At 40.3% G+C, this 25,943-nt stretch overlaps 2 protein-coding genes across 9 annotated transcripts in view; both read right to left on the minus strand.

Moving 5' to 3' along the window:
• Positions 1-6,077, minus strand: part of ZNF711 (zinc finger protein 711) — a 61,661-nt gene extending 55,584 nt beyond the window's left edge. For 4 of the 5 annotated variants that reach the window (XM_055727185.1, XM_055727184.1, XM_027800530.2 and 1 more), the window contains exon 1: positions 1,117-6,077. The gene's annotated coding sequence lies outside the window, so the exon portion shown is untranslated. The remainder of the gene's footprint in view (positions 1-1,116) is intronic. The other variant, XM_055727182.1, reaches the window with a different exon arrangement.
• Positions 6,078-6,863: 786 nt separating this feature from the next.
• Positions 6,864-24,251, minus strand: APOOL (apolipoprotein O like). 4 transcript variants are annotated; one of them, XM_055727190.1, is made up of 9 exons: positions 24,124-24,251; positions 17,254-17,358; positions 16,525-16,644; positions 14,919-14,973; positions 13,906-14,004; positions 12,250-12,341; positions 10,541-10,627; positions 8,704-8,860; positions 6,864-7,267 (listed from the first exon to the last, which is right to left on the minus strand). In XM_055727190.1, exons 1-9 carry the CDS (start codon positions 24,133-24,135, stop codon positions 7,170-7,172), a joined length of 825 nt encoding a protein of 274 aa, XP_055583165.1. In that variant the 5' UTR covers positions 24,136-24,251; the 3' UTR covers positions 6,864-7,169. The 4 variants fall into 4 exon arrangements, with proteins under 4 accessions (XP_055583165.1, XP_027656339.1, XP_055583166.1 ...); XM_027800538.2 differs by lacking the exon at positions 24,124-24,251 and adding an exon at positions 23,558-23,679; XM_055727191.1 differs by lacking the exon at positions 14,919-14,973.
• Positions 24,252-25,943: the final 1,692 nt, after the last annotated feature.

Here is a 25,943-nt window from a genome sequence, read left to right on the forward strand (position 1 = left end):
AAAAAATTATCTAAAAATACTTGCTATAAAAACAACGTAGTTTTTTAACCCATATACCAAGTAATTCTTCCGACTGAAAAAGAACTGAACCATCTTACTCATTTAGAACGCATCCTTTTGACATTGACAGATTGACTCAAAATGATTTAAAACCACCAGAATACCTAAGTGTTTCAGTTGTAATTCATATGGTTGCAAGCTTTTTAATATACAGAAGTAAAAAGTAGATGCAAGTGACCACATTTTTGTCTTGCATACCTATGTCTGTAAAATATCACCATACTCCTGGCAGTACAGAACACAAGAACTACGAAACACTTTGTAACAGCAAACACAGGTAAGCAGCTGTCACATGGAGGTCTTCACATTTGCATTGTTTTCCCATTATTTAAAAATAAACATATGGAGAATTTCCTCAGAAGCAATATGGCTGGCATTGCAATACCAGAGCAGCGCTCCCACAGCTGAGCCAGGCATCTGACAGCCACAGCCCTGTTCTGACCAGCTATAAAAGCAAAACGCATCCACGTCTCAAGTGCTAAAGCTTCATGTTCACTCAGCGAATCGCTGGCCAGGAGCAGAATGAAACACAAGACCTCAAGAATGGACATCCTGAAGCCAACTGTGGTAAAACACCCTTTCTTCCAGCAGCAGAGTGCACTCTCCTTTCTGCTACTGTTATTTACTGTAGCAAGCCAAGGATCTTGGATTTTGAGCTTGTTTTACAGCATTTTCCTCTATGAAGAATTACTAATTAACTTGTTACAGATATAACTTCCTGAAAACTTCTCCAGCATATTTTCTTTTATGACAACTGGGTACTTCCATAAAGATGTCTCATTAATCTTGCTATTTCTGAACTGTTGAATACATACACAAAGTACTCCTTTAATGATGTGAGTTTCAACACACCAAAGTGTCTGTCACAAGCATTTATCTGTTCTCCTTTTAGGGTTATGTTACCTCTTAAAAGTTTTAAAGATAGCAAGTTTTGAATGTATTTCAAGACAAAGTGCCTTGAATATACATTGTTTTTAAAGACATGTCAAAGGCACAATCAAGAGTTTACAAATGATGATTAAAAGGCTATTACCAGACTGGTCTTAAGATGTTTACCTCAGTAAAAGAAACAGCACGATCCTTCTTTAGCTGTAATGCAGAAGCCCGAAGGACGAATTCATACACACACGCTGTTCTGCTTGGCAGGGAATTTCCCTCTGGTTCCAGATCACAGCTGCCAAGCGCCGCTACTTCGAGTTGTACACAAACAGCTTTACCTAGGGCTTTTAAATTTGATTAAGACAAAGATGCAGAAATGTAATTTGCAGTTTTACTTGGGTGAGATGTTTTAATGAAGCGGATAACAAACCCCAAGCTACTGACTTTGTCATATTGTCAGCATTTTATTGGAGGCAACAGGTCTGGACTGGCCCTTGCAGAAGGGCTGCAGAGGCCATCAGCAGGTGTCTCATTTTAGTGCCTAAGTAAAACCAATGCCAATAAGCCAAAACAGCTGTTAGCTTTGTATGCCACAAGCACACCCATTTCTCTTCTTTTTTTGTCTTAGTTTCTAGAACACACAAAAATCAAGTGCAAAGTTACACATACTACTGCTACAGTCTAGGTTGATTACACTAGACTAATTTTATTTTCTCAAATTGAGAGCTGTAACTAAAGCAAACTTACTGACCAAAATCAATGGTGGAAGCTGGTCAACTGCTTGTTAGCTTTAATCTTAAACAATTTCAGAACTGCTTCAAGATGGCTTTGGAAAACACTCTTTTCTACTACTGTTGCGTTGCAGGTTCCAAGGGAGGCGCAAACAGAAAGCACGTTACACACATCTCACACAGGGCTATTGCGACTGCTACAAATAAAGCATAAAAAAAGTTACCAACACTTCAAACCATGACAGCCTCAGTTTAGACCCAATACCTGATCACAGTAAGGGAAACGCATGGAATTTCCTTCAGCTATTTTACTGAAAGCAATCAGCCCATAAGCGAAAGGGTGAAGAATAACTGCACCTTGAGTACTAGTGTTCTGGCTCTGCCCCGCAGTAAATGCGGAGCTCCCAAATGCATGTCCCTTTCACCACTCCTGAGTCAGGGATAAAACTTCCATTTCCCTCTCCCTCCTACTCTTCTACAACCTGTTAGTGAGTACTAAAATGCTTAATTTTTGCAACACAAAATAGATCTGGCCATTAGACTTTAAAACGTAAAGAAGTTTCTTTAAATAAAAAAAAAAAGTGTAAAATCGAGATTTTCCAACTTCTAGACTTCCTTCTCTTTAGCATTTCAGCTGGGTTTACACACTCACTCTGGTCTACAAGAAGAGCACATCAACACTGCAGTAATATAAATAATACAGTAACTTCTAGAACGGTTTCAATTACAGCCCTCCTCCACTACCGTTTACCATCAATATGTATCCGAGCTGTGCTTCTTAGAATCCCTGCAATTTAAAATAAAAATTACAAACTAGAGCATACTAATGCTTCTTTTTAAAAACTACAGGCTTTGTAGGACCCCACCTTCTTTCTAGATTTAAAATACATTTTCTGTATTTGAATATGATTTAGAAATACTCCAGACTTTCACTACCAGGTAACTACACTGATGCATTAAAATATCGTTACAGTATTTGCAAAGTTATTCAAGAATCATAATGGTAACCTGCCATTGCAATAGCCACATTACTTATTCACACAATTTTTCTTCTTTAAGTAGTTACACTGTAGGTTACACCATGTATTAAATTATTTATGACCCCTGGATTGGCAAACTACCTGGAAGTTTATCATGGAGCCATAATGAAGTAAATATATTTGTTATCTGCCTGGTTCTGCTAACAATATGTGTCATTCCGCCAGCACAGATAAAAGCTGCCTTTTTTCTCCCAAGTTCTGAGCTACAGCATTCTTTAAAAGAAATTACTAAGAAGAAAAAATGGAAGCACTTCTCAGAATTTAAGACACATAAACAACTGAATGCTGAGCATTAATATGTCCTGCATGTTACTGCAGTGATTATTTTTTTTTTCTGGGAATGTATGTTTCAGTACTTCAGGGGTGAAGTTTTTTCCCCCTCAATGTCAGTGAAAAAGGTGTGACTTAGGTTTGTCTTTTTTTTTAAAAAAAAAACCAAATTAACTTCTAAAACATACATTAGAGAAAAGGAATTGACAGTTTGCCCTATAGATGAGACAACATACAGAAGTTACACTTAATTTTTAAAAAGTATCTTATCACCCTTTATTTTCAGGTGCTTCACAACAATATGACAAAATAAAGTTATCACAAACAGTTTACTGCAAATAAAAAATTACTATCAACAATTTCAAAATCTCTATATAATACAATCGATCATAAATAAAAAACATGCATTAAATTAAAACTTTCTATATTATAAAATATCATGTGACCCAGTTCTTTTAAGACACTGGATTTTTCACAAATAAGTAACTTACACCATATAAAAATCACAGTATACATTCTTACTTTTATTATGTTAGTGTATTATTGCATTATGAAAGAAACTTTTAAGTGACAATTAATGATATACTTGAGAGGCATTTCAAAGTGTTTCACTATAAATTACTAAAGTCATGTCTTGCAGTGCAACTTTTCCTGTGTACTGGGTCTGAAACCTTAAAGAGCTCAAGTCAGGCACATATTTCAAATGAGGACTCAGCAGCATGGCACAACGTAGATTTGAATCTGCTTTTTTAAAGCTCTTGCATAGCACCTTTACCATGAATTATTTATACAGAGATGTGGCTACAGTTCCTTGTAGTTATTTGGAACAAGTCACCTACGCAGTATGACACAAAAGGTGGAGGCTCAGATGTCTGAACTGAAGAGGGCAGGCACCTTCTTAACCTGACAAAGGCTTCACAAAACGGCAGCTGCACAGTACGGATTCAGAGTCACCGTTCCAATACCTGCACAGAGCAGCAGAGTAACCTGATTTGAGCTACCCTGATTTCAGCAAATACATTCCAAACTTTTCTGTAATAATCAGCACTTTTTTTGGTAATTCTACGAATTTCTCTCATCATGTATCTCACATGGGTGGACAAGACTATGACTGACTAACAGAAGTTTATGTTAGTAAAGAACTAGTATATCATATTCCAGGTTTTTATTAAAAAATTCCTTCCCACTACTAATAAATCTATGCTCCAGGACAGAGAAATACCAACGAGAGATCAACTATGGTCTTTCTGAAAGCAGAGAACATACCCAGACAGGATACAAAATTTCATACTTTTTTTGTCCCATTTTCTTTGGCTGCAGACTGGGAAACTGACATCTTTAGCTATAGCTGTTTCAGTGCCAGAGCCCAAGCCTCTAATCTTAGCCCCAGCTTTTCAACTGCTAGGGATATTAAACAAAAACTGTTGGTAGAAAACAAACAAACAGTACACTGCCTTGTGGAGAGAAATGAGAAACTGACAAAAAAAGTAAAACTAGAAAGTGACACTAGTAGGCAAAATCTGTGCTGGAATAAACCTGTGCTGGCTCACTCCTCTGGTCCACCACCAAGAAATGATGCAGCACAGGGTACCATTTCATGAGCTCTAGAACCCTACTCCTCACTGTTCATTCATCAAAAAACAATAATTTCATATCCCAGAAAAAGTATCTAATACTTCTGAATGATGATTTAACTCTCGGGTACAGTTCTATTACAATTTTGCCCTAAGGAGTAATTTGAGACAAACACAGCCTAAGGACAGCTTGTGATCACATCCATTTACAGCATGAACTCGTAAAATCAGGGGCTGTAATACAAACTGCTTGCTCTAGCTCTTCACTGCCTAACCACCAAGGAGTCCAAAGCACCTTCTGCAGACCAGGCACTTTCACGTGCACCGTGAGATTTGAGTGGCAATGCACTTGTGTGGAAAGGACCAGAGCAGCTTTTGGCACTGTGGGTGGTGGGCAGTCTTTTAAGGCCTACCCTTGCTCTAAAGGGCAGACACGCTCAATCCTGAACAGCTATCCAAGGAAGCTTCCCGCCCTGTTCCCAGAAGACTAATGCCTGTGCATAGTTTTCCACTACATACTGAAAAAATGTCACCACAGTAAACTCCTAGAAAATCCATGCAAACCTGCATCATCTTACGTTTCTTGTTGACTTGAGGCAGCGTACCACTCAAAGGACGTAAATTTAAATAGAATCTAGGAGTAGAGCAGATGGTTTTTCCTTTATGCTTTTTTGCCCAGAATCTGATCAAAGAGAGATAATAAAATTTCTGCCATCCAGTCTTGCACTTGAAAATGGTAATTTCTTCACCATCATCACTTCCTGCCTTATGTCTGCATCTGTTTCCCTGGAAATGGCATACGAAGCCCAGCCATCTAATTTTTCTAGTCCTCTTTCTGTGATGGAATGCTAAATGTGTCTTGTCTAGGAGCTCTATGAAGACTGACAATATCTGCTGATTCCTGCCTGAATTCTGAGTTTCTTGGGCCTTAAGATATAATTAAAGAAACAAAACACTTTGTCTGCTGTCCCAAGCAAGTTTAACTAATAGAATTCTTCTTCTCTAACCTTCACATTTACAGACTTCACCTTCTGTTGGACTCTGTATAAAAAAGTCCGACACTCTGCCTGAAATTTGGATTCCAAAATATTAATACCTATCTGTGTCTGAACCGTGCTAAAAGCCTCACTCACTCCTGCTCGTTCATCATTTGTGCCTTGCACACATTCCATTGCGCAGTACTGCCCCACAGCGACACTAGGAACACTGTCTGCCTGTATTTCACTAATCATTCGCCTTTGAATTAGCAGCTGTCGAAGAAGAAACCGCATTTGCAATCTCTTCTAATGGAGAACAGGAGCCAATACCCCTTCATATCCGGGTGCTGAGAGTACCTTCGTAGGAAGCAGCATTTCTTTTCAGGCTTAAGTTTTCCAGCCAATCTGTTTGTATAGCAAAATGCGAAGCACGCGTTTTCACTAATTGAAAGATAACAGAATTCAACAGAACGAAGGACAAGCTACCAGCACAGTGACCTTTTGCAGTTTATATATCAGGGAAGTGCCAGAGCAGATACAGATGACGTTACCTCTAGGCAACAGTCTGATTGACATAGTGTACTGATAATGACTTCCAGTTTGTTCAAGGAAGACCACCAGATCCATTCCAACCCTTAGAAGAGTGCTTTGAAGAGAAATGGAGGATGAACAGAAGTAGAGTGATATACACAATGATAAAAGCAGTGTTTGAAAATTTTATCTTAGAAAACTTAATTTCTAATTTCATTCTTGTGGAAAAAGAATTTCACAGAAATTCTACCAAGATCAATGGGTGCTGCATATAAACTTCTGGGAAGAAAACAGTTGGCTACCTGCTACTTCTGCATTTTTAATATTTGTCAGCACTTTAAAACTCAAAACTACAGGTTTCTAACTTCCTAAGCATTGTTAATGCATTCTATACAAATTCAAACAGTATCGGTTTCATGGATTAAGCAATTTGCATACAGTTCTTCAAGTATTAGAGGTATGTGAAAACTCAATGCATAGTCTATAAAGGATGTTTTAGATAGTGATGTTTAAATACACAAGCAGCACACAGAACAAGAAGCTGTTTCCATTCACCTTTGTGAAAGAGGCAAATGACAACAAATGACTTTGCCATGAAAAAAAAGTGACTTGTTTATACAAGCATTAAAGGTAATGTTATTCATATAACACCAAGGGTACTCAGACCAGCAAGAAGTTGCGTTTCATTCCAGAGCTGAAAGAAAAACAACAAAGCCTCTGCAAACCCCATCCATCACATTTTTCTTTCAGATCAATGAACATCTGAGCCGAAGCATAGAGATATGTTTACATTTTCAAATATCCTTTGTGAAGTGACATTTATTAACAAACTTGGCACAGAGAAACCTCATTGTGAGGAGACACTGACAAATCTCCTTTTCTCAGCGTCTAACTGATGACACCAACAAGTGAATTCTCACTACTTATAAGCAGTGAGAAACCAAATATTCACTAAACAGAATCATGTAAGGCAATAATACAAGTGGGATATAAGAAAATACCTGATTAAATTGTACCTCACAAAGCATGTATTGTAAGGATTATTCCTTCCCTTCTTCCCTCCCTCTTATCTGTAATACTTTGCAAAGATTTGTAAGCAGATTTGTCTTAGCTTCTAGTACTGTACATATCCACATCTTCGGGGCTGGACTGACCATGGTCCATAAGTTTTGGATCAGGCTTAAATTTTGGTGTCTTCACTGGTCCTGTTAGAAATAATAAGTAATTCAATTAAAAAAAATAAATTTGAGCTTTAAGGGGGGAAAAAAGCCTATTTTGAGAATTACTGTATTACCAAATGCTTAGAAAAGATCAAAATATGTGTGTTCTAGTTAAAACTGTGTAAGTGATACAGGACAATGAAGGCATGTTGTAACTATGAGCATACAGCAGTGGATGGAGAGCAGGTCTTACTCCTGCTCTCTAATACTGCTTCCTGAACACAGCTTTGCCCTACACACAGAAAGGAACGGAAAGCTTGGGACAGAAAAAAAGCCTCGGCTTTCTCCCCCTACGGCTCTCAGGAGCACAGTTGTCTGCCAAAACCAACTGAATCAGTATCTTCCTTGTGGCAGCTGCCAGACGGTAAGAATTCGGAATTAAGACAAACACTCATACCTAGATTCACTTCATGATTTCCAAACCCAATGAACTAAGTTTACTAAAACGTTGAGCCCTCACAGCCATCCTGAATGACAATGCACAAAGACCAATGTATTCAATGGTACTGTAATTCCAGAGGATCTAAGAAAGTATAAGGGCAGGTTTTCTATGTCTGTGCCTCCTACTACTAGTCTGCTTCTTTTCCAGCCACACCAAGTTGCTTTAACAAAGGATGCTATGTTCCCCTGAAAGCTTTGCCCCATTTGGACTAGTGAAAATAAACATCTCTGACAACACAGATTACTTTAGGGCATGGACATTTTTGGCTGTGTTAGGGTCATGAACTAACTCCACCCATGCAAGCGAAGACAGAAGTTATCTATATACATAAAACCACTGAAGACAGTCTGGCCTGAAGCGAACGCAAAACCAGATCAAAGCATTCCACAAACTAAAGCAGAAAAAATACATGTGCAAAGCAAAGAAAAATGTGAGTGTATATTATAGTGAAAATAAAGGGGAAAAAATTTAAAACCCCATTAAGTTCTGCTTGCTTTCCTGAAAAAGTTACACATTCCTCTTTTACCAACATCTGAAAATATAGAACCCGTTCAAATCAATGAACAGTAAATCAAATTAGCTGTTTTCACAAAAATTCAGCAGTAATCCCTTAAATTACACTTATGGTATTCTGACAGCAGAAAGATAATTTAGGTATTAAATAGAAGTACTTGATGATATCGTCACATTACTAACCATATGGGATACGGTCCACACTACATGGAATGAAAGAAAACATTACTGAGAGAGAACAACAAATACGTAAGAATTCTGATACTGGGACAGGGTCCACAGTGAGAAAATTAGCACCTCCCTGAGGCAGGGAAGAACCTATTAAATGATAATGTGTACAGCATATTCTCTGGAATAATATGCTATGACAGTCTGCTCCCTTTTAAAGCAAGGGTAACTACAACATCAAGTCAAGTAATTGGATTTGCAAGTTGCCTTGAGATTACACTTGAAATATTTAATTCACCTGCTGAAGGCACTGGATCTTTAGTACTCCACGACTCTACTGGAGACGATTCTGTTCTGTTAAATGATCTTGACTTAATAGCAGACTCAGGTTTTGTAGGAGAAATGTCAGTCTTTTTCTTATCTTCTTGCATAACTGATTTTGACTCTTGCTGCAGCTGTGAACCAAACATTAATAAAAAAGCACATGAGTATATGCTTAATACATTATTGCAAAATAAAGCCTTCAAGCCTGAAAGCTTATATTTTATGAAATTATTTTCAGATACGACATCATACAGAAATACCAACTCATGTTAAGACTCAGCTGCACACAAGGGACACAGCTGGAAAAAATAAAATGCATGGAAGCACACTCCAGTTGAGATACGACTTCAAATTCACATACAAGGAAATCTACTTTGTCATGAGTATATGCCATAAGTCTGATACTGTGCTTTTTACCTGAGACCCTCAAGGGATCCACAAGGAAGCCACTGTTAATTTACAGGTAAGGAACCTATAGTCTTAAACAAGACTGAAAGAGCATTTAGTTTTTACAGAACACTTACTACCCTTAGTTAACAGAAGACGGAAATATATATCATGTTAACACTCTAGTAATGAAAAATAATACATCGTTTTGGACAGGTTTCACTCAAGGTAAAATATAAAGTTAATAGAAAATGTCTTTACTGCATCAATTCCTTGTTTTGCTATCAGTTTAATGACATTTAACTGAATCTCATTTACAAAACTCAGAATTCCGTTTGTGCTCTTCAGTGGAAACAAAAGGTGAGGATCGTATAACAATAAAACCCATAAATTTAAAGCAAACTACTTCTAATTCAGAAATTTTCATTTTCTTTAAAAAGAGAAAAAAATCACTGTGCAAAGCTGACATTTTATGCAGGGACATATCGCTTTTGTCAAAGGTTTACAAATTTCCACTGGAGAAAAACTCAGGCTGCAGAAAAAACATGTTTAATTCTGGGACGAACTAACCCAAATTCCCTGTGTAAGTTGCAGGAGGTTAATATTCCCCTCTACTTAGTAAACCAGCTGAGGCCTTGCCAGCACTATGTCTTATGTTGACCACTTTGCTTAAAAAAACCACACACCACAAATCACACACACACCCCCCCCCCCCCCCAAAAAAAAAACAGAGAAAGGAGAAACTAGAGAAAGCTCAGAGAAGAACCAGAATTAGGCAAGAGCCAGAAAGCCTGCTGTGTAAGAAAAGTTTATACTACTACAGAGAAGATAACGTCAAAAACCATGATAAATTTTCCATCTGTAATAGGTCAATATAAAGACCTATATATTTACTGACCATTTATTCACTATGACTGCAATGAGGACAGGACAAGGAAAACAAAAAAAAAAAAAAAAAATCACACACACACACTTTCTATCACAGGGTAACTAAGAGCCTAGCTGGAAGGGTTGCGGAATTTCCTTCACTGATATGTTTAAGAATAAGGTAGTCATACCTACCATAAGTCTGTGTGCCTTTATCTTTAATTCAGTGGCCTGCTTAGGACCAAAGCTTGAATCAGAATGGAGTATTTTTGTCAAGATCAAAAATGAGCTTTAACAGAAGCTCATTCCTCTCATGCATCTTTCATGTACTGTGGGACTACACAGGAAGCTCAGTCTCACTAGCTATTGGTCTGAAAGTGGTATCAAACATTACATCAATTAAACACTGAAATGAGAAAAATATCAAAGGGGTTTTGGTGCCTCACGTAACACAATTAGTAATCTTAAACAGTATCGCAGAATAGTACTTGACCTTCTAATTTATTTTTTTCTCCCTCTGAATTCATAAGTTACAGTCAGAGCTTCAGAAAGCCTACCTTGGTGACATCTTCCTTCTCTGCCCATATTGATCGCACAGCTTCGTAGGTTTGATGGCTTGCAGAAAATAACTTTTTCCCTGTTACCTATTTTTTTTAGAAAAAAAATAACTGATCAGCAGCTTTAAAAACACTAAGATACACAGACCATTCAAATGAAATGCATCTTATTTGCATGTGAACATGCTTGATCCAATGCAAAGACATTGTAATAATCTACTTTTTGAGATCTAGTGCGTATTTCTCTCACACCAAGCAAATCCTAAATAATATTTCAACTGGTATTAGAAATCCACAGTTAGTACTCACATGCTACATCTACCTACTCAAAACCAAATCAAAACCCAATCAGCAAAGCGTGTTTTGGCAATGTTAGGACAATAGACTGGAGCACCAGTTTTGAAGGATCCAAACTTGTCTCACACTATGTTGGAAATGATCAAAGAGAATACACTAATACAAAAGGAAAAAAGCCTTAAAAGAGAAGCCCGCACATAGCCAAACCCTTCAGTCTATTTCCAAACAGTAATTTTGTAATACTGCAGTAACTATGGAGTACCTGTACAAATGCTCTGTAGAAAGAGTACTCCCCAGCTGCAACTACAAAAAACTGTGCAAATGGTGACACGTAACGCAAGTACATTGGAAGCAAAGATTTAGCTTCCTGAGACAGGGCATAAAGTACAGCGTAGCTCTCCTGTTCACTTCATCATTCAACCCTGACATTTAAGTCTTACGACAATAAGCCAAGAAATCCCACTGTCTCTTGAGAAACTAACCCTCACTGATTTGCCTATAAGAATAAAACAGCATACCAGTTTAGCAACTAAGATTGCCCAAAGATTTTAACCACAGTATAGGTCTTTGTGATACCTTTCTAAGTACTCTGGAACTATAAAAATACCAAACAAAACCACAAATTAATGAAGTAACAACTGATTCATCATGATGGAAAGACAGAGATTCAGTAGTAGTTTCTTCAGTCAGGTTTCAGGCTAATGTTCCACAAATTTTTCTGTCAAAACTTAAATCTGATCATTGAACTAAAAGATGGATAAGAACCAAACGCAACTAACTAAACTGAATTTTCCTATCTCAGCAATTTAACACAGAAGTACAGTTTTGAGATTACAAATACTAAATTTGACACAGAACTACAAAGAATTCTTATGAAGCAGTACGTGCTTTCCAATAGAGCAGGAAGAGATATACAGACTTTATCCTGCTTTTCAATTCTTTTGTGTAGAAAAGTACTGTGTGCAAGCAATTCTTACACACAAAATATTAAGTATAGTTCTGCTTTTCTACATAAAACAGGTAGGACATTCTAATCAGGTCAACAACTGCAAGATGACAGTAACTGGAAAACAAGGAATTCTAACAAGAGATGCAATTGTCCAGTATCTCAAATTGCTTATCTTATCAAGTTCAGGAATGCTTTACTTTTTATTTACTTTTATTTCAGCAAGATAAAATAATCTTCATTTATTTGAAAAATGAGGATTAGAAATTGAGAGGCTGCATTTTTAAATTCAGTTATTGTATTAATTTTTTATAGTTATGAAACTAACTCCTATGATGCATTATATGTTTTAATGAAGATGCACGTGAATTCTGACTCCTAGTCCCATGATACTTAGTTGAAGTGAAATGGGAATGTTATGACTAAATTCACTGTTAATTCAATGTTAAAATACAAGTAAACTTACCTTGGCAAATACCACTGACTGAGCCGGGTAACAAACAGAAATTCCTAAAGTAGTAAGTCCCAACGGATAAGCAATTTTCTTAAATCTAGAATCTGTATAAAGCCAAGTATTTCAAATAATTAGACACTAATGAAATGTAAAGCTAAGTAGTTGTACCAATTAAATGGAACTGTTTAACCTCTAACCATTGTTTACATCAAACATCCCTGTAACAACTGGAGGAGAGAACACGGTGTGATTATAGTTTAGTACGGTCACATTTGCAGGAGATACCGATACTCTAACACTGGTTTCTTGAATGACAAATAATCCCAAACTCACTTTTCCAATATTGTGAAAAATGAGAACGAACGTCTTCTGTCATTTAGGAGCTGCTGTGGTCCAGTTTTGGGCCCTCACTTCAAGAGGAACACAGAGGTGCTGCAGCGTGTCCAGGGACGGGCACGGAGCTGGGGAAGGGGCTGCGGCACCGGCTGGGGGGGCTGGGGGGGCTCAGCCTGGAGAAACGGGGCTCGGGGGGGCCCCATCGCTCTGCGGCTGCCTGAGGGGGCTGGAGCCGGGGGGGTCGGTCTCTTCCCCCAGGGAACCAGCGACAGGACAAGAGGGAACGGCCCCAGGCTGTGCCAGGGGAGGGTCAGGGGGGATCTCAGGAGAAATCTGGAAAGGGTGGCTAGGCTGCCCAGGGACCAGGTGGTGTCACCGTCCCTGCAGACATTTAAAAAACATGTAGATGTGGTGCTTAGGGCCATGGTTCAGGGCCAGGCAGAGCTGGGTTAATGGCTGAACTTGCCGAACTCAAAGGCCTTTTCCAGCCTAAAGGATTCCTATTCCCTAGCTCCACGCGTACTTTCCTGAGGACACAGACTGCAGCCAGGAGCCTGGAAACTGGGGCCTCTGTTCAAACGTGGGAACAGCTGGGCCGGGTTCAGGTTCCTGTTTGTTGAGAAGAAGCCCTGATGACAGGTAAGTTCAAGTCTGTCTTTGTTTTAATCCATCCACCAAAAAGTAACAGGATACGAGAAGAATGCTTTTACTAATCTGCTAATATTTTGATCAACGTATCTGCTTTGTGAAACATTCAGATAAAGACAGACTAATGTATTACAGATCAACAATTTCTGAACAGTATTTTCTGGCAGGTTAGGTATTATTCCTCTAATATTTACCTTGAAAGGGAAGGCGGCTGTATCTATTAAACCACCCTTTTAGCTACAAAGCTGCCGAAACCATGCCTTCCAATGTGTATTCTCTTGTACCTGTTAGCCAGATGCCAACATTCTTCAGTACCTTCCCTCCAAACCCTTTGTTTTCACTACATTCAGTAACCTTGCCTGTTAATTTCCTTCCGATTTCCCCCCATACAGACATTGTTTCCAAAAACCAATAATGAACAAACTCAAAACAAGTGCCCTACTTGGAATTTCTGTTGATTCCACCATTAAAAATCACTACATAATCCTGCTCTGTCTATTATGTCTTAGCCAGCTTCTAAAAGTAGTATTTAATATTGTCCCTTCAATGAATCAGGAAGGACCTTTTTTAAATACTAGTTACACAGGGTTTGGCCTATGGTTCAGAAAAGTCTTTTGAACCATTAGAATTACTACATGCTACATATTCCACACACCAATAATGAAAATAAGCAAAACCCCCTACCTTTTCTTGCCAGGACTATGCCAGCTAAGCCCGATATTGTAATTACACCAACTTTGGGAAGAAATTCTGGTGGTGGATTCTTCAGGTAAACATAAGCATCTTAGAAAAAAAAAACAAACCACACCAAAAAAAGGCATAGCAATTCAATATTAATCCTTTTATTTTATTTCCCACTTAAGAAATAAAGATGGAAGTAAAATTATGAATATCCAAAACTGAAAACAGCCCAAGACTGGATTTTTTGTTAATGAATGAAGGTGCCTTATTTTCCAGTCTACGTTAGACAGAACCAGAATCAGTCATTAAAACACAGCAGCAAAGTTAACAATTTTTCTCCTTAGATACTTTTATGTGTTTTGTAAAATGTTAATCTTTAGTAAACAAAAGCATATTTTTAAATTTCGATTTTACTATGGGTTAATATACATTAAATGAGACAACATGTATGTTGTAATCTCCCAATAAGCTATTTTCAAGGAAAATAACTTACCTATAGTTTCTGATACTGAACTTGAATGCTTATAGCTTGTGCTAGAATTAAGAAGCTGTTACATAATTGAGACACTTATAATGGACTTTCCATCCCTGCACGTTCCAAGACCTGACTGGACAGAGACACACATCAGCAACCTACCTTGGCCCTGCTTTAAGCAGGTACCTAGACTAGACGATCTACAGAGGTGCCTCTACAGAGAGATCTATGGATCTATAGAGATTCCAACTTCAATGATTCTGTGATACTAGGATTTTAAGAACAAAGCTAAAATCAGAGGAATAAGTACTATTTAGTTGGTCATTTCTCTCATTTGAGCACAGAAATGACACTCCATACTGAATTAACAGCAGTCCCAGGTTTCCCCACACACACTTGTGGGAAGTACCCCAGTGCACTCCCCTTCCAGCTGGTCCCCCTCCTCCCCCCCATGTAACTAGAATTTGCTGTTTCAGCCACCTTTCTAAGTCACTAGAAGAAACAACAGAAAATGCTCAATTCAGAGATACGATCTGCCTACCTTTTCCAAATTGAATTGAATCCATTATGCCATTTTTAACAAAGACAAAAGCATCCTACCAAAAAAAAAAGAAAACCAAACCAAATGTAAAATCTTTGCAAAAGTTTTCAGTACAAAACTACTCAGTTGGTACATATGGCTCAGCACAATGAGACAAAGAAATATTATGTAACTTTTAAAAAAAACAAACCAGATCAGTGAACTTCTACAGGGGCCATGCTGAGATCTATCTCCTTTTTGACTACCATATTTATATTTTTAACTCTTCCATCCATACTTAATTTTTAAAAAAATATCTTTAATATAGTAAGATCACTTTCAAAATTGACATCTCAATCAAAACTCTCGGGGAGTAAACACCTGGACGCCAACTGTGTAATGTAAGAAAATTCAATTATAAAATACAATCTCCTCTTCCATTGAGAGACTTACTCAGTAAAATTGACTTTGCCTTTTAGTTTGTAAAAATGGTGCTCACTTTCACTGAAGATAAGCAATACTGATTTGGTCTAAGATGTGTGCTCAACTAGTTTGCATTACTCCCTTCAAATTTTGGTTGATTTAATTACAGGCTTTTCTTTCTCCAGAAAAAAAAAACTTCCACTAGCCTATTATTAGTATCATTTTCCTCAGATTGCTAAATACATTGAGTAAACACACATTCTTTAAGAGATTAATGAAAAAGAATGTAATCTTGAATCATTTCACCAAAATAATTTGTTTGCAGTAACACAGAATTTGTACCACCAGAGGTCACTGCTAGTCAATCTCGGAAACATTTGATTCAGGGCATGGAAAAGCGTGATACAAATTGATAACTAAATTATTTCAGTTATCAGTCACAGACAAAGTCTTCCCAGACCAGTGGAATCAAAATGTAGAGAAAATACAGGAAGACATGTTAATTTCTTCGCCTTTTTCAAATAATAGGGTCTACTTTGTTCACAACAGAAAAATACAAGCACAATATGTCATACTAACCACAGCCATAGTGTAGAGCTGTTATTTACTAGCAGTTAAGAGCATGGGACAGGGGACAGATATCCCATTTCCTTCTATGCCTAGAACATTCATTAACAGAGTTGTGTGGTATTTTTGATAACTAATTAGTAATAGCCTGCTTTAACAGTTACATCGGACACACTCAGTTTTGTCTTTCCTAAAGTATCTAAATCAGGTCTTTTAACCCACCCTTTGGAAGCAGCTCTCTCTGTGGACTACACCTGGAATTTCAGATTCCTAAATGCTATCAAATTCTGCTTGCAAGAATTTACCTATGTAACTCTTGCTGTAGAAGTTAACCAAGAGATATTTCTGAATCTGACACTGAGGGCTGGCCCAGATCCAGTGTAGTACTGACGGAAGGGGACCTATTCAACTCACTGTCTTTTGATTTGCAAACCAGGAGAACACACATCTCCCACTATAAGCACAGCAGAGAAAAATGACAGAAGGGTTCATTTTTGCATCTTAAATCACAGGTGTAGGCTAGTACAAGAAACTGCAAAAAACCCTCCAGGATGAGTTTTCCATGCTTGCTTTCCAATGTTTTAGTCTAGTGCTGTCAGGCACTGTGTAGGAACCTTGGGATGCAGGTACTCCTTACCCTGCACCATCCAACATAGCGGCCGGTTGTCTGTCTTACTGAAGAAAATTGCTTCTGCAAGTGACCAGGCTGTTCTTCTATGTATTTCGATTTCACAGGTGGCGGACAGTAAATTGGAAGCTGGAAAGAGAAGCGTAACTGTACTGCAGGGAAATAATTTTGTATACTGATTACTAGTTACACCAAATACTGTTTATCAAGACAGCAAATCCTTAGTGTTCCCATTACAGCAGACAAAACCTCTATATTGAATTATGCTCTTCTATATTTACAAATTTTACACGAGTGTGACTACAGGTTAATTCTTCAGAAATTAAAATTGAAAGCACTGTATAGGTTCTAAGAAGTAGAATTACTGAGTATGACAAAATTACCTTTTATGCAGAAAAAGTGCAAGCAAAAATAGCTAGAAGATGCATGCACGTATTACTAGAAATTGTACAATAGAAAAAGACTGTTATTATCAGTATTATACCCTTTTTACCTTTTCTGGCTTCAGTCTGGAAATAACGTAATATTGAAAATGCAGTAAGATTTTAATAACTTACTAGTGAAACACTTCATGTTTTCTTTGTGCTACATTGGTTGGTTACTTAGGAGGTAATTTTAATCACGTACTACTTAGCTATGTATTTTACTTACTGGGTAATATAATTCAATGGAAAGAGATGGTATTCTGCAGGTTCTTCTAGTATTGTTTCAAAGACTGACAAACAGAAAGATTCTTACCTGATTTGGCTTCACCAGCTGACTTTTTGATTCCTTTTCTGTTGCTGCATATACGGTAATGCATGCAAATGGCAGACCAGAAGAAACAGCTGCCAGTTTTGCGACCTGGGACAGACAGATGAAAAAAGGGACTCTTAAGGCAGAAATAAAATTTCACCCCAGTAAAATCTGGATTTTCCTGTTGTGTTGTGCTTCATCAAGTCTGCGATTAAAGAGGTCGCTTTTAAAACCATTTTAAAACAGTATGCCTTTTAGGAACCTCTTCTGTCTTATACAAAGTTTTTTCTCAAATTACAATGGTAAAAAAAAAAAGCTAGAGATCACCGATAACAGTTACGTCTAAAATACAAGGAAGAATTTTGTGTTCAAAGCCATGTTGATGCTTCCGTTATCCCTTAAGGTATATTAAGTTCCAATCTATTCAACATACAGGTATTCCCAAGTCAATGAGTTACTTGTTTCAGCAAAAAAGTGCCTCAGTTTTATTTACAGGAATTCTCCATGACATCAGACAAAACGTCAGCTCCTTTCCATTCCAATTCGTAGAGTGGTTCAGCTATCACCTGTTTGCAGTAACTGCATGCTGACAATTAACGGAAATGAAAATCAGAGCATCACAGCCTGGTTTGGGCTGGGAGGGAGCTGACAGCCCCCCGAGCCCCAACACCCTGCCAGGGGCAGGGACACCTCCCACCAGCCCAGGTTGCCCCCAGCCCCGTCCAGGCTGGCCCTGAGCACCCCCAGGGATGGGGCACCCGCAGCTGCTCTGGGCAGCCTCTGCCAGCGCCGCCCTCACGGGGAAGAATTTCTTCCCAGTATCTGCCCTAAGTCTGCCCTCGGTCAGCTTAGAGCCATTCCCCCTTGTCCTATTGTGACCAGCCATATGAAAGGTCTGTCCCCATCTTTCTTATAAGCCCCCTTTAAGGGGGGCAGTAATGGGAACTAAGAATCACCTGCTGAATCTTTCAAATCACATACATTACTATGTAAATTACAGATATACAGGTTTGGTCATGTCATGGTTTAACCCCAGCTGGCAACTAAGCACCACAGAGCTACTCAGTCACTCCCCCTCTGCCCTGTCAGAGGGATGGGAGGAGAACTGAGAAAAAGGTAAAACTCAAGGGTTGATATAAGAACAATTTAACACCTGAAATATAATAACAACAACAATAACAGTAATAGAGAAGGGGAGATGAATGAAGTCCAAAGGGAAGTTAAAAAAAGCAAGTGATGCACAATACAACTGCTCACCACCCCCGGACCGCCGCGCAGCCAGTCCCCCAGCAGTTATCTGCAGACCCTGGCCAACCCCAGTTTATACACCCAGCACAACATCCCATGGTATGGCACATCCCCCACCTTGCTGGGGTCAGCTGTCCTGGCTCTGCTCCCTCCCAGTGTCTTGTGCCCCTCCAGCCCTCTCGCTGGCAGGGCCTGAGAAGCTGAAACACTCTTGACTTAGTGCAAACATCACCCAGCAACAACTAAACCATCAGTGTGTTACCAGCACTATTCTCACCCCAACCCAAAACACAGCACTGCAGCTGCTACTGAGAAGAAAATTAACTCTGTCCCAGCCAAAACCAGGACACATCATGAAAGCTTGATGTCTACTTAAAACATTAATTTGGAAAAAAACATTGTATATTACACAAAGCTTAAACTCAAATGCAGCTTCAAATGAGTATTTTTTAAATTGCTGTCTTCAGATTCCGGTCAGAGCTGGCACTAAGCACACTGGCATACTACCTATTAAAAAACTTGCCACAACATGTTGAAGCATTTGCAACTTTGGTATGTTACGGCTTCTTCTGTATCAGTAAAGAATTTTCTGTCCTGTTCTTCATCTGAAGCATTTTTGAAACTTTAAAAATGTGGAAACAAGTATGAAAAATGTTCCCAGGGTCTGCATAGAGATGATGGTGGTGGTAGAGTGCCAGAAAAATAGAAAGCAAGGAAAAACCAACTTGATTTTGACAAATACCTTAAATCCCTAGTATAAAACTCCACTATATCCTCATTGTTATCTCATCTTCCAATTGGAAATACCCTGTCAAAGGAGAGGGGTTTACTCCATACCATTTATTTATAATAATAAAACCACAATGAACATGAAGCCAGGCAAAAGCACCACCCTGAATGAGCTCAGTTTCATGAGAAATCGATCACAAGCAGATCAAACTACTCAAGACAGCACGACACCATCGCTTCTAAAATAAACTGTGCGATCATCAGCAAAACTTTCAGACCATACAATCACAGTGCAACAGAAAGCCACAGGAGAACAAAGGAGGATGCTGCAATGAGGAGAGGACTGTTACGAACCAAGGGGAGAGCAGACAATACCAGAGCTGAAAGCTGTAGGATGAAGCTAAGAATTATTCTTCAGCTACGATTTTTTTTGGCATGGGAAGCTAAGGGGAGGCAGGGTTACTCTAACGGTCTTTATTAATATATAATATGCCCACTCTTAAAACACAGCCAGTGTGCCCCTTCCCTCTCCTTGAAGCATAAAACTTTCTTGTCAGCGTAATTATTGCACCACCCTAAAAGCCTGCTAGTGGCTACCTATTTCATGCTTTTCTTCAATATGTAAATGGTAGGAAAATGTGGAGGACCGAGCTCGTTTTGCTTCGAGAAACAGAACCCCACCACTTTTTCTTTTCAGGCCAGGATGACGTTATAACATTTCTGTAATGCAGCTACATCTGCTGGAAGCATCAAAACAAGCCCACAACCCCAGCACAGCCAGGCTGGCAAGTCTCAGCTGGCAAAGCCATCACTGTAAGCCAGCCATGTTGACCAGCATGTACTACTTGCTTAATTTACATAGTGACAGTCCAAAATACCTTTGCAGATGAAGTGATGCAGGCCAGGGGGGCACTGACAGAGAACTGCTAGGCATGGCCACTAGATGAAAGCTGGGGATACAGCCCTAAGGAACTCACTGTGGCAGGAGTCCCAGTCAGCAGAGGTGGGGACAGCACAGAAGCATGTATGAAAACACAGCCATGCCGAGATCGTGAACGCTGACCAGCACTGTGAAAAAGTTCAGTTAGTCACATGCTGACAAAAGGTTTAACATATAATGGTATTTAAGGTTAAACGTGGATGATCTAACATGCTTAGTACAACTTCGGTTATGACTGCTACACTGAGGAGTACTTGCCATTCCTCCTTTCAGTGCCCAACAGGGCCACCTCTGCTACCTCAGCTGTGCCCAGCACGGGAGGGCAGCTCTCCCAGCACTGAACCACCCCCAATACAGAAAAGAGGGACAGAGGGTGGCAAAAACCGACATATGAACCAATTAACACAGTAACTGTCTTTCTGATAAAGCCACTTAGACCAAAATGCCAGTCTGGGCCACAGAAGGTTGTCTACAAAGGGACAGCCACCTCCCACCCCTAAAGTCTGTATTTTTGAAGATTTATTAAAGAAAACTGTTTAAAACTTATAATTCAGATTGCTTATTTCAGTACAAGATGCTACGAAAACACACCAATTTTCAGTAGATATGAGAAGGAAAATAAAACTTAAAAGTGAGAAGTGAGAAAGCATGGAAAAGTTTTAATGTTCACTTAAAATTTGATTAATCTGTTTTAAAACCTCTCAATGGAGTTTATTGTGCTAAATGTAGAAGAGAAAGCTATAAGGGAATGATGAAAGTACCCAATTCCTGACTGTCAGTAATTGCTTTATTTCGGATGCCTGAAGACAAATGCATAAATGTTTAAAACCCTAAGTGAACAGCTGTACTATCTAACATTTACGGTGGCACAATTATTCCAAGGTTTCACTCTTTTCCATTGAAATCACAAAGAACCGAGGTGGAAGAAAAGGAACATCACCTCGACTGCACTAAAGAGGCTTTACTGCATTTAGCTGTTTTATCCTCTTCCTTTACCTAATGACTAAGTATGTTAAAAAGCCCTCAATTAGCTAAGTTGTTTCTAGTATTGACTTATAAAAACGATTTCAATAAAAATTACTTCAAAGCATACTATGTATTAAAGAAGGAAAATCATACATTGTTTAGTTAAAAAATCAAAAGTTATTTTACCTATGAAATCTTCTGAAAAAAGTTATTGAGAATTAAGAAATAGCAGGATCACAATCATACCGAACACTACTAAAGAAGTATGGAGAAAAACATCTGCAACAAGCTCCAGGTGTCAAAAGTCCTGGAATTACATGGTCAACCAGAAGAATGACTCCAGAATGTCAGCTGATGATTGATGCAAACAAAAATCACTTTAATGATTCAGGAAATATTTTAAATATTTTTTTTTAATTGAAAGACTTTAATTCAACACCTGCTCTGCTTTTTACTACTAGCCCTGCGTTTATCTGAATGAATGTTCTGACCTAAACCCTATGAAGCTAACAAAAGAAAATCACCCAGATTTTCGACAGATCGAAATACCAGCAGTTACAAAAGCCACGAGCCCAGATGACATCTTCTGGAGATGAAGTCTGTACGAACATAGTTCTAAACATCTCCAGGATTACAGACACCAGAAATTACACTGGAAATTACTAGCCTTAACGCCCTGATGGGGGAAAGGTCAATGGCAACAGTTATAATACTTCCTGTAATGCCACCGCCATCACATTGCAGCACGTACCACCAGTAGGCTGTTTTTCTTCCCAGGCATAAAAAGCACACCAGTTATTTCAAAGCACTAAACAGTGCAGACTAACAGAGACGGTATTATTTTTTATGAGCAGACTAAACAGCAATTTGCTGAAGAAATTTATTATATGTTCTCCACAGAAAACTGTTACAGCTATGCCTTTTAATAGCACAACTACAGTAAAACCAATCAAAATATAATAATGAAACTGTCAAATGTACCTGGATAATTTTGGTTTTAAGTCTTTGATTTCAAACTATCTACTTCAAAGTGTCAGAATCTTATCAAAGATGAAAAATAGATTCTATAAAAAAAAGTTAAAGCCACGTCACTATAAAGAATTCACTCTCTTCCAACTTGAAAGATTCAGAATACAAACTAAAGCATAATAAAACCATTATTGAATTTATGTTGATCTCCAACACATTAAGTATTGTTTCCCATTAAAACTGCAAATTCTATATACTTGCTTCAAGAACTGGAGCACAAATAAGGAAACTTGCCATGAAGGTAGGAACAAGCCTCACAACAAAACCTGGTAATCAAAGGAGCAGACTATATGCAAAAATCTGATGCATGCGTGTATATATATGCCTTCTATATCACAAAGCCAGAGCCTACTAGCTGGATTAAAATAAGAGCAAATTTCAGCAGCTACTGCATGTCGTATTTTCAGCAGAAAGTTCTTACTCAAAGAGTAATAAGCACAGGTTTTCTCCTACCACTTACACGTCTTGAGGTCGAACAAAGAACTGCCTCCTAGGCTTTTCATTTATTTTTCACAGGCGCTACATGAGACGCAATGACTGCCAAAAGCTTCTAGGCCTAATCCAGTATTTTGATTTGGATATACATTTACAAAGCTCGACTGACAACTACAAAAAACTGCACGAGTGGAACAGAGCACCCTTCCACTTCAACTCAACTTACTGACACTACAGATTTGTTCTTAACCTTTGTCTGCCAGATGGTAACCCACAGGGAGTAAAAACTTCAGAATGTAACTCTATAATAACTTTTCAAAGTAAATAATAAAGAGCACACACACAAAGTTATGTCACTTGTCTGAAGATATGGAATCATTCAGATTAATGTACTAAACTGTACTACTTCGAGATGACTTCGCCATACAGCAAAGCCAAATACAGCTTCTCTTTTCTGGTACTTGTCTTGTAACAAACTGAGGTAAAAAGGCTTCATTTTTATTCTCTGGCCATCTGTCCTCATTCTCATCATCTTTTCCTTTGCAAATATATACACATTTTAAATGTTTTGCAACTCGTAAGTATGAAGATTCGTGTAAGAGCAACCTACTCAGCACTATGACTATGGAAACTGGAAAATTTGTCTAAATATCTGAGATAAAAGCCTAGCTTTTTACAGACACCTTTTCCTCCTGTTTAAAGACACTGTATGGTCTCGAGAATTAGATATTGCAGATACTTGTGACCCTGTTAGTTTGTAAGGGCATGATTTTAACATCCTCGTTTTAGCGATGTGTAACGCCACTCCACAATGCTACCACCAAACCAGTACCTTGGTGTTGCATCTCGAGTAAGGGGCAGCAGTTTCAGAGGCTGTAAGGAGGCGGAGAACAACCAGAACAAAAGTAAGAAAAATACTTTTTTTTTTATTCCCTGTGTACAATTTAACCATCGCCTTACCCTGCTCTCTCTACCTCCAGTTCTGTAAGGGAGAAGGCAACACCGAGACCTCTGACTTTCCCACCGCTCCTTCATCCGACCGCCCGGGGCCGGGCTGAGGGGACGTCCCCGCTGCGGGGGCGGCCTGCGCGGGGTGACGGCACCGCGGGGCTCCTCAGCCCGCCGGGCCCGCCCGCCGCCGCCGCCTGCCGGCCCAGCGCACCCCCGCTGCGCCCGGGCCCGGCGAGGCCTGGGCGGCGCAGCCCCGGGCCTGGGCCGTACGCACCGGCGCGGCCAGCCCTGCCTCTGACCCGCCGGCCCCGCAGCCCCGCCGGCACAAGGGGCAACTTCCCTCTCCGCAGCCGGCGGGGCGCCCGGCGGGCCGCGGGGGCTCGGCCCGGCTCTGACGGGAGGGGAGCGTGCGGGCAGGCCGCGCTGCTCCGGGAGCCGCCGCACGGCGGCGGAGCGGCAAGAGGCCCCGCGGGGCGTCCTCCGGCTCCCGCAGCGGCCGAGCGTGAGGGGTAGCCGGGCCCAGGGCAGCCGCCCCAGCCGCAGCACCGCCCTCCTTCCCACCAGGCGGCACTCACCTTGGCCGCCATCTTAGCGACAGCCCCGCGCGGCCGCCTACGGCGGGCGAGAAGGGCCGCGCGGGCGGGGCGGGGCTGCGGGCGGGGCGGGGCGGGGCTGCGGGCGGGCTCCCCTCCCCCTCCGCCCCCCGGGACCCGCGGGCGGGGGCGCCGCCCCCTCAGCCGTAGAGCCGGGGCGCGCTGTCCCCCGCGGCTCCGCACGGCGCCGGAGCCATTAGCGGCCGCCCAGCGCCTGCCGCCTGAAGGCGCGGGCACGGCCATCTCCCTGATCCTCGCGTTATTATTATTACTTTTTCCCTTAGCTCCTAGAAGAAAACGCTCTCGCCTCAGCACCTCCTCCAGCACACCGGGTGACTGACTCCATGTCAGCCCAGAAAGAGCAAACGCCCCACGTCCTCATTTTAACACACGACCCCCCCCCCGCCCCCTCAGCAGCGCCCGCCCTGCCCACGGACGAACGGCTTTGGGCGGGGGGGGGGGGGGGGGGGGGGGGGCGCGCCCGCGCTCTCGGCCGCCCCGCGCGCTCCCGCCGTGCCCGCGCCCCGCACGCGCCGTTGCCGCCCCGGCGCCCCGGGCGTTACAGAGCGCACACGGCAGCACAACGTCTAAGTGCAGATAATTCGTTTATTGAGGTCCAAATATACAACTGAAGTTCACAACATTTTATCCCCCTCCCCCCCCCCCCAACCAAAAGCTTCTTTTGAATTTAGGAAGAATAAATGTTCTTTTTAATAATGTACAGACTCTATCTCTTAAATAAGTTAATATCTTTGAAAAAAGAGCAATATGTTCCTTTTTTAATGTTGCAGTGCAACTTACAACTTACACGTCTGTGCAATGTACCATGAGGTATATGCCCAGTGAGCAACACACAGTGAAGTTTTCCATTCGTAAATTTTCGTTGTAGACACACAAAAAGTTACCAAGTTAATCTGTGATAGAAAAAACGCAGCCGGTTACGGTAATTCACGCGGAACTCATCTGAAAAGAGGGAGAAAAGAAACCTAACGTTCATTGCCTATAGAAACTATTGGGTCATCTCTTGACTATATAGACAAGTATAAAATTAAAAAGACTGTTGTGAAACTGAAGAAATACTGTATCACCCAGGGGTTGAAACCCAGTTTTACCTGCATTCGCCTAGAGCAGTTAATTTTCTCTCTCTGTAGCGTCCATGAGCTGAGGGGCTTCACTACGGCGTCGGTCAAGCATCTGCTCCTAAAAGCGCTTAAGCAAGGTGGTGGCTATAGAAAAGTTGCAAACTCTCCTAACCTGCGGTCCGCTGGGACATTCCCCCGGCACAGGCAGGTGGGTCCCCGTCACCTCAGTTCATCTCACAGCTGGTTAGAAAAACAAGGCTGAACCATGGAAGATTACTGGTGTTTGAAGCTTCGACACTTCAAACTTTTCAAGATGGCTCTAAAATACGTATTTTTCATAACGACAGAAAACATGTATTTATTTTAGAAAGAATCATCCACAACATAACTTTGTGTTAAATAACAGTTCTGCCTCTAATACATATATACATACTGCTTGTAAACAAAAAATGCCCACAGGTCATGGAGTCTCCATGATTTTTATACAAGGCGCTATAGATTTTTTTGTTATTGAAAACAGTCCTAGTGAAAGTTTGGTTTATAACCTCCTATTGCTACAGAAACAGTAAGAATGTTGATATTTACAAAGAAACAAAGACCATGGAGACCCCATAGCATTATTTGCTAAAGATTTTAAGTCGGTGGGGTTTTCAAAATACACGTCAGCATGTTCAGATTTAATTAACAGTACAGGTTGAACACCAGCAGAACCATACTCTA

The sequence above is a fragment of the Falco cherrug genome, chromosome 15 (genome assembly GCF_023634085.1).
Source record: "Falco cherrug isolate bFalChe1 chromosome 15, bFalChe1.pri, whole genome shotgun sequence".
Lineage (NCBI taxonomy): Eukaryota > Metazoa > Chordata > Aves > Falconiformes > Falconidae > Falco > Falco cherrug.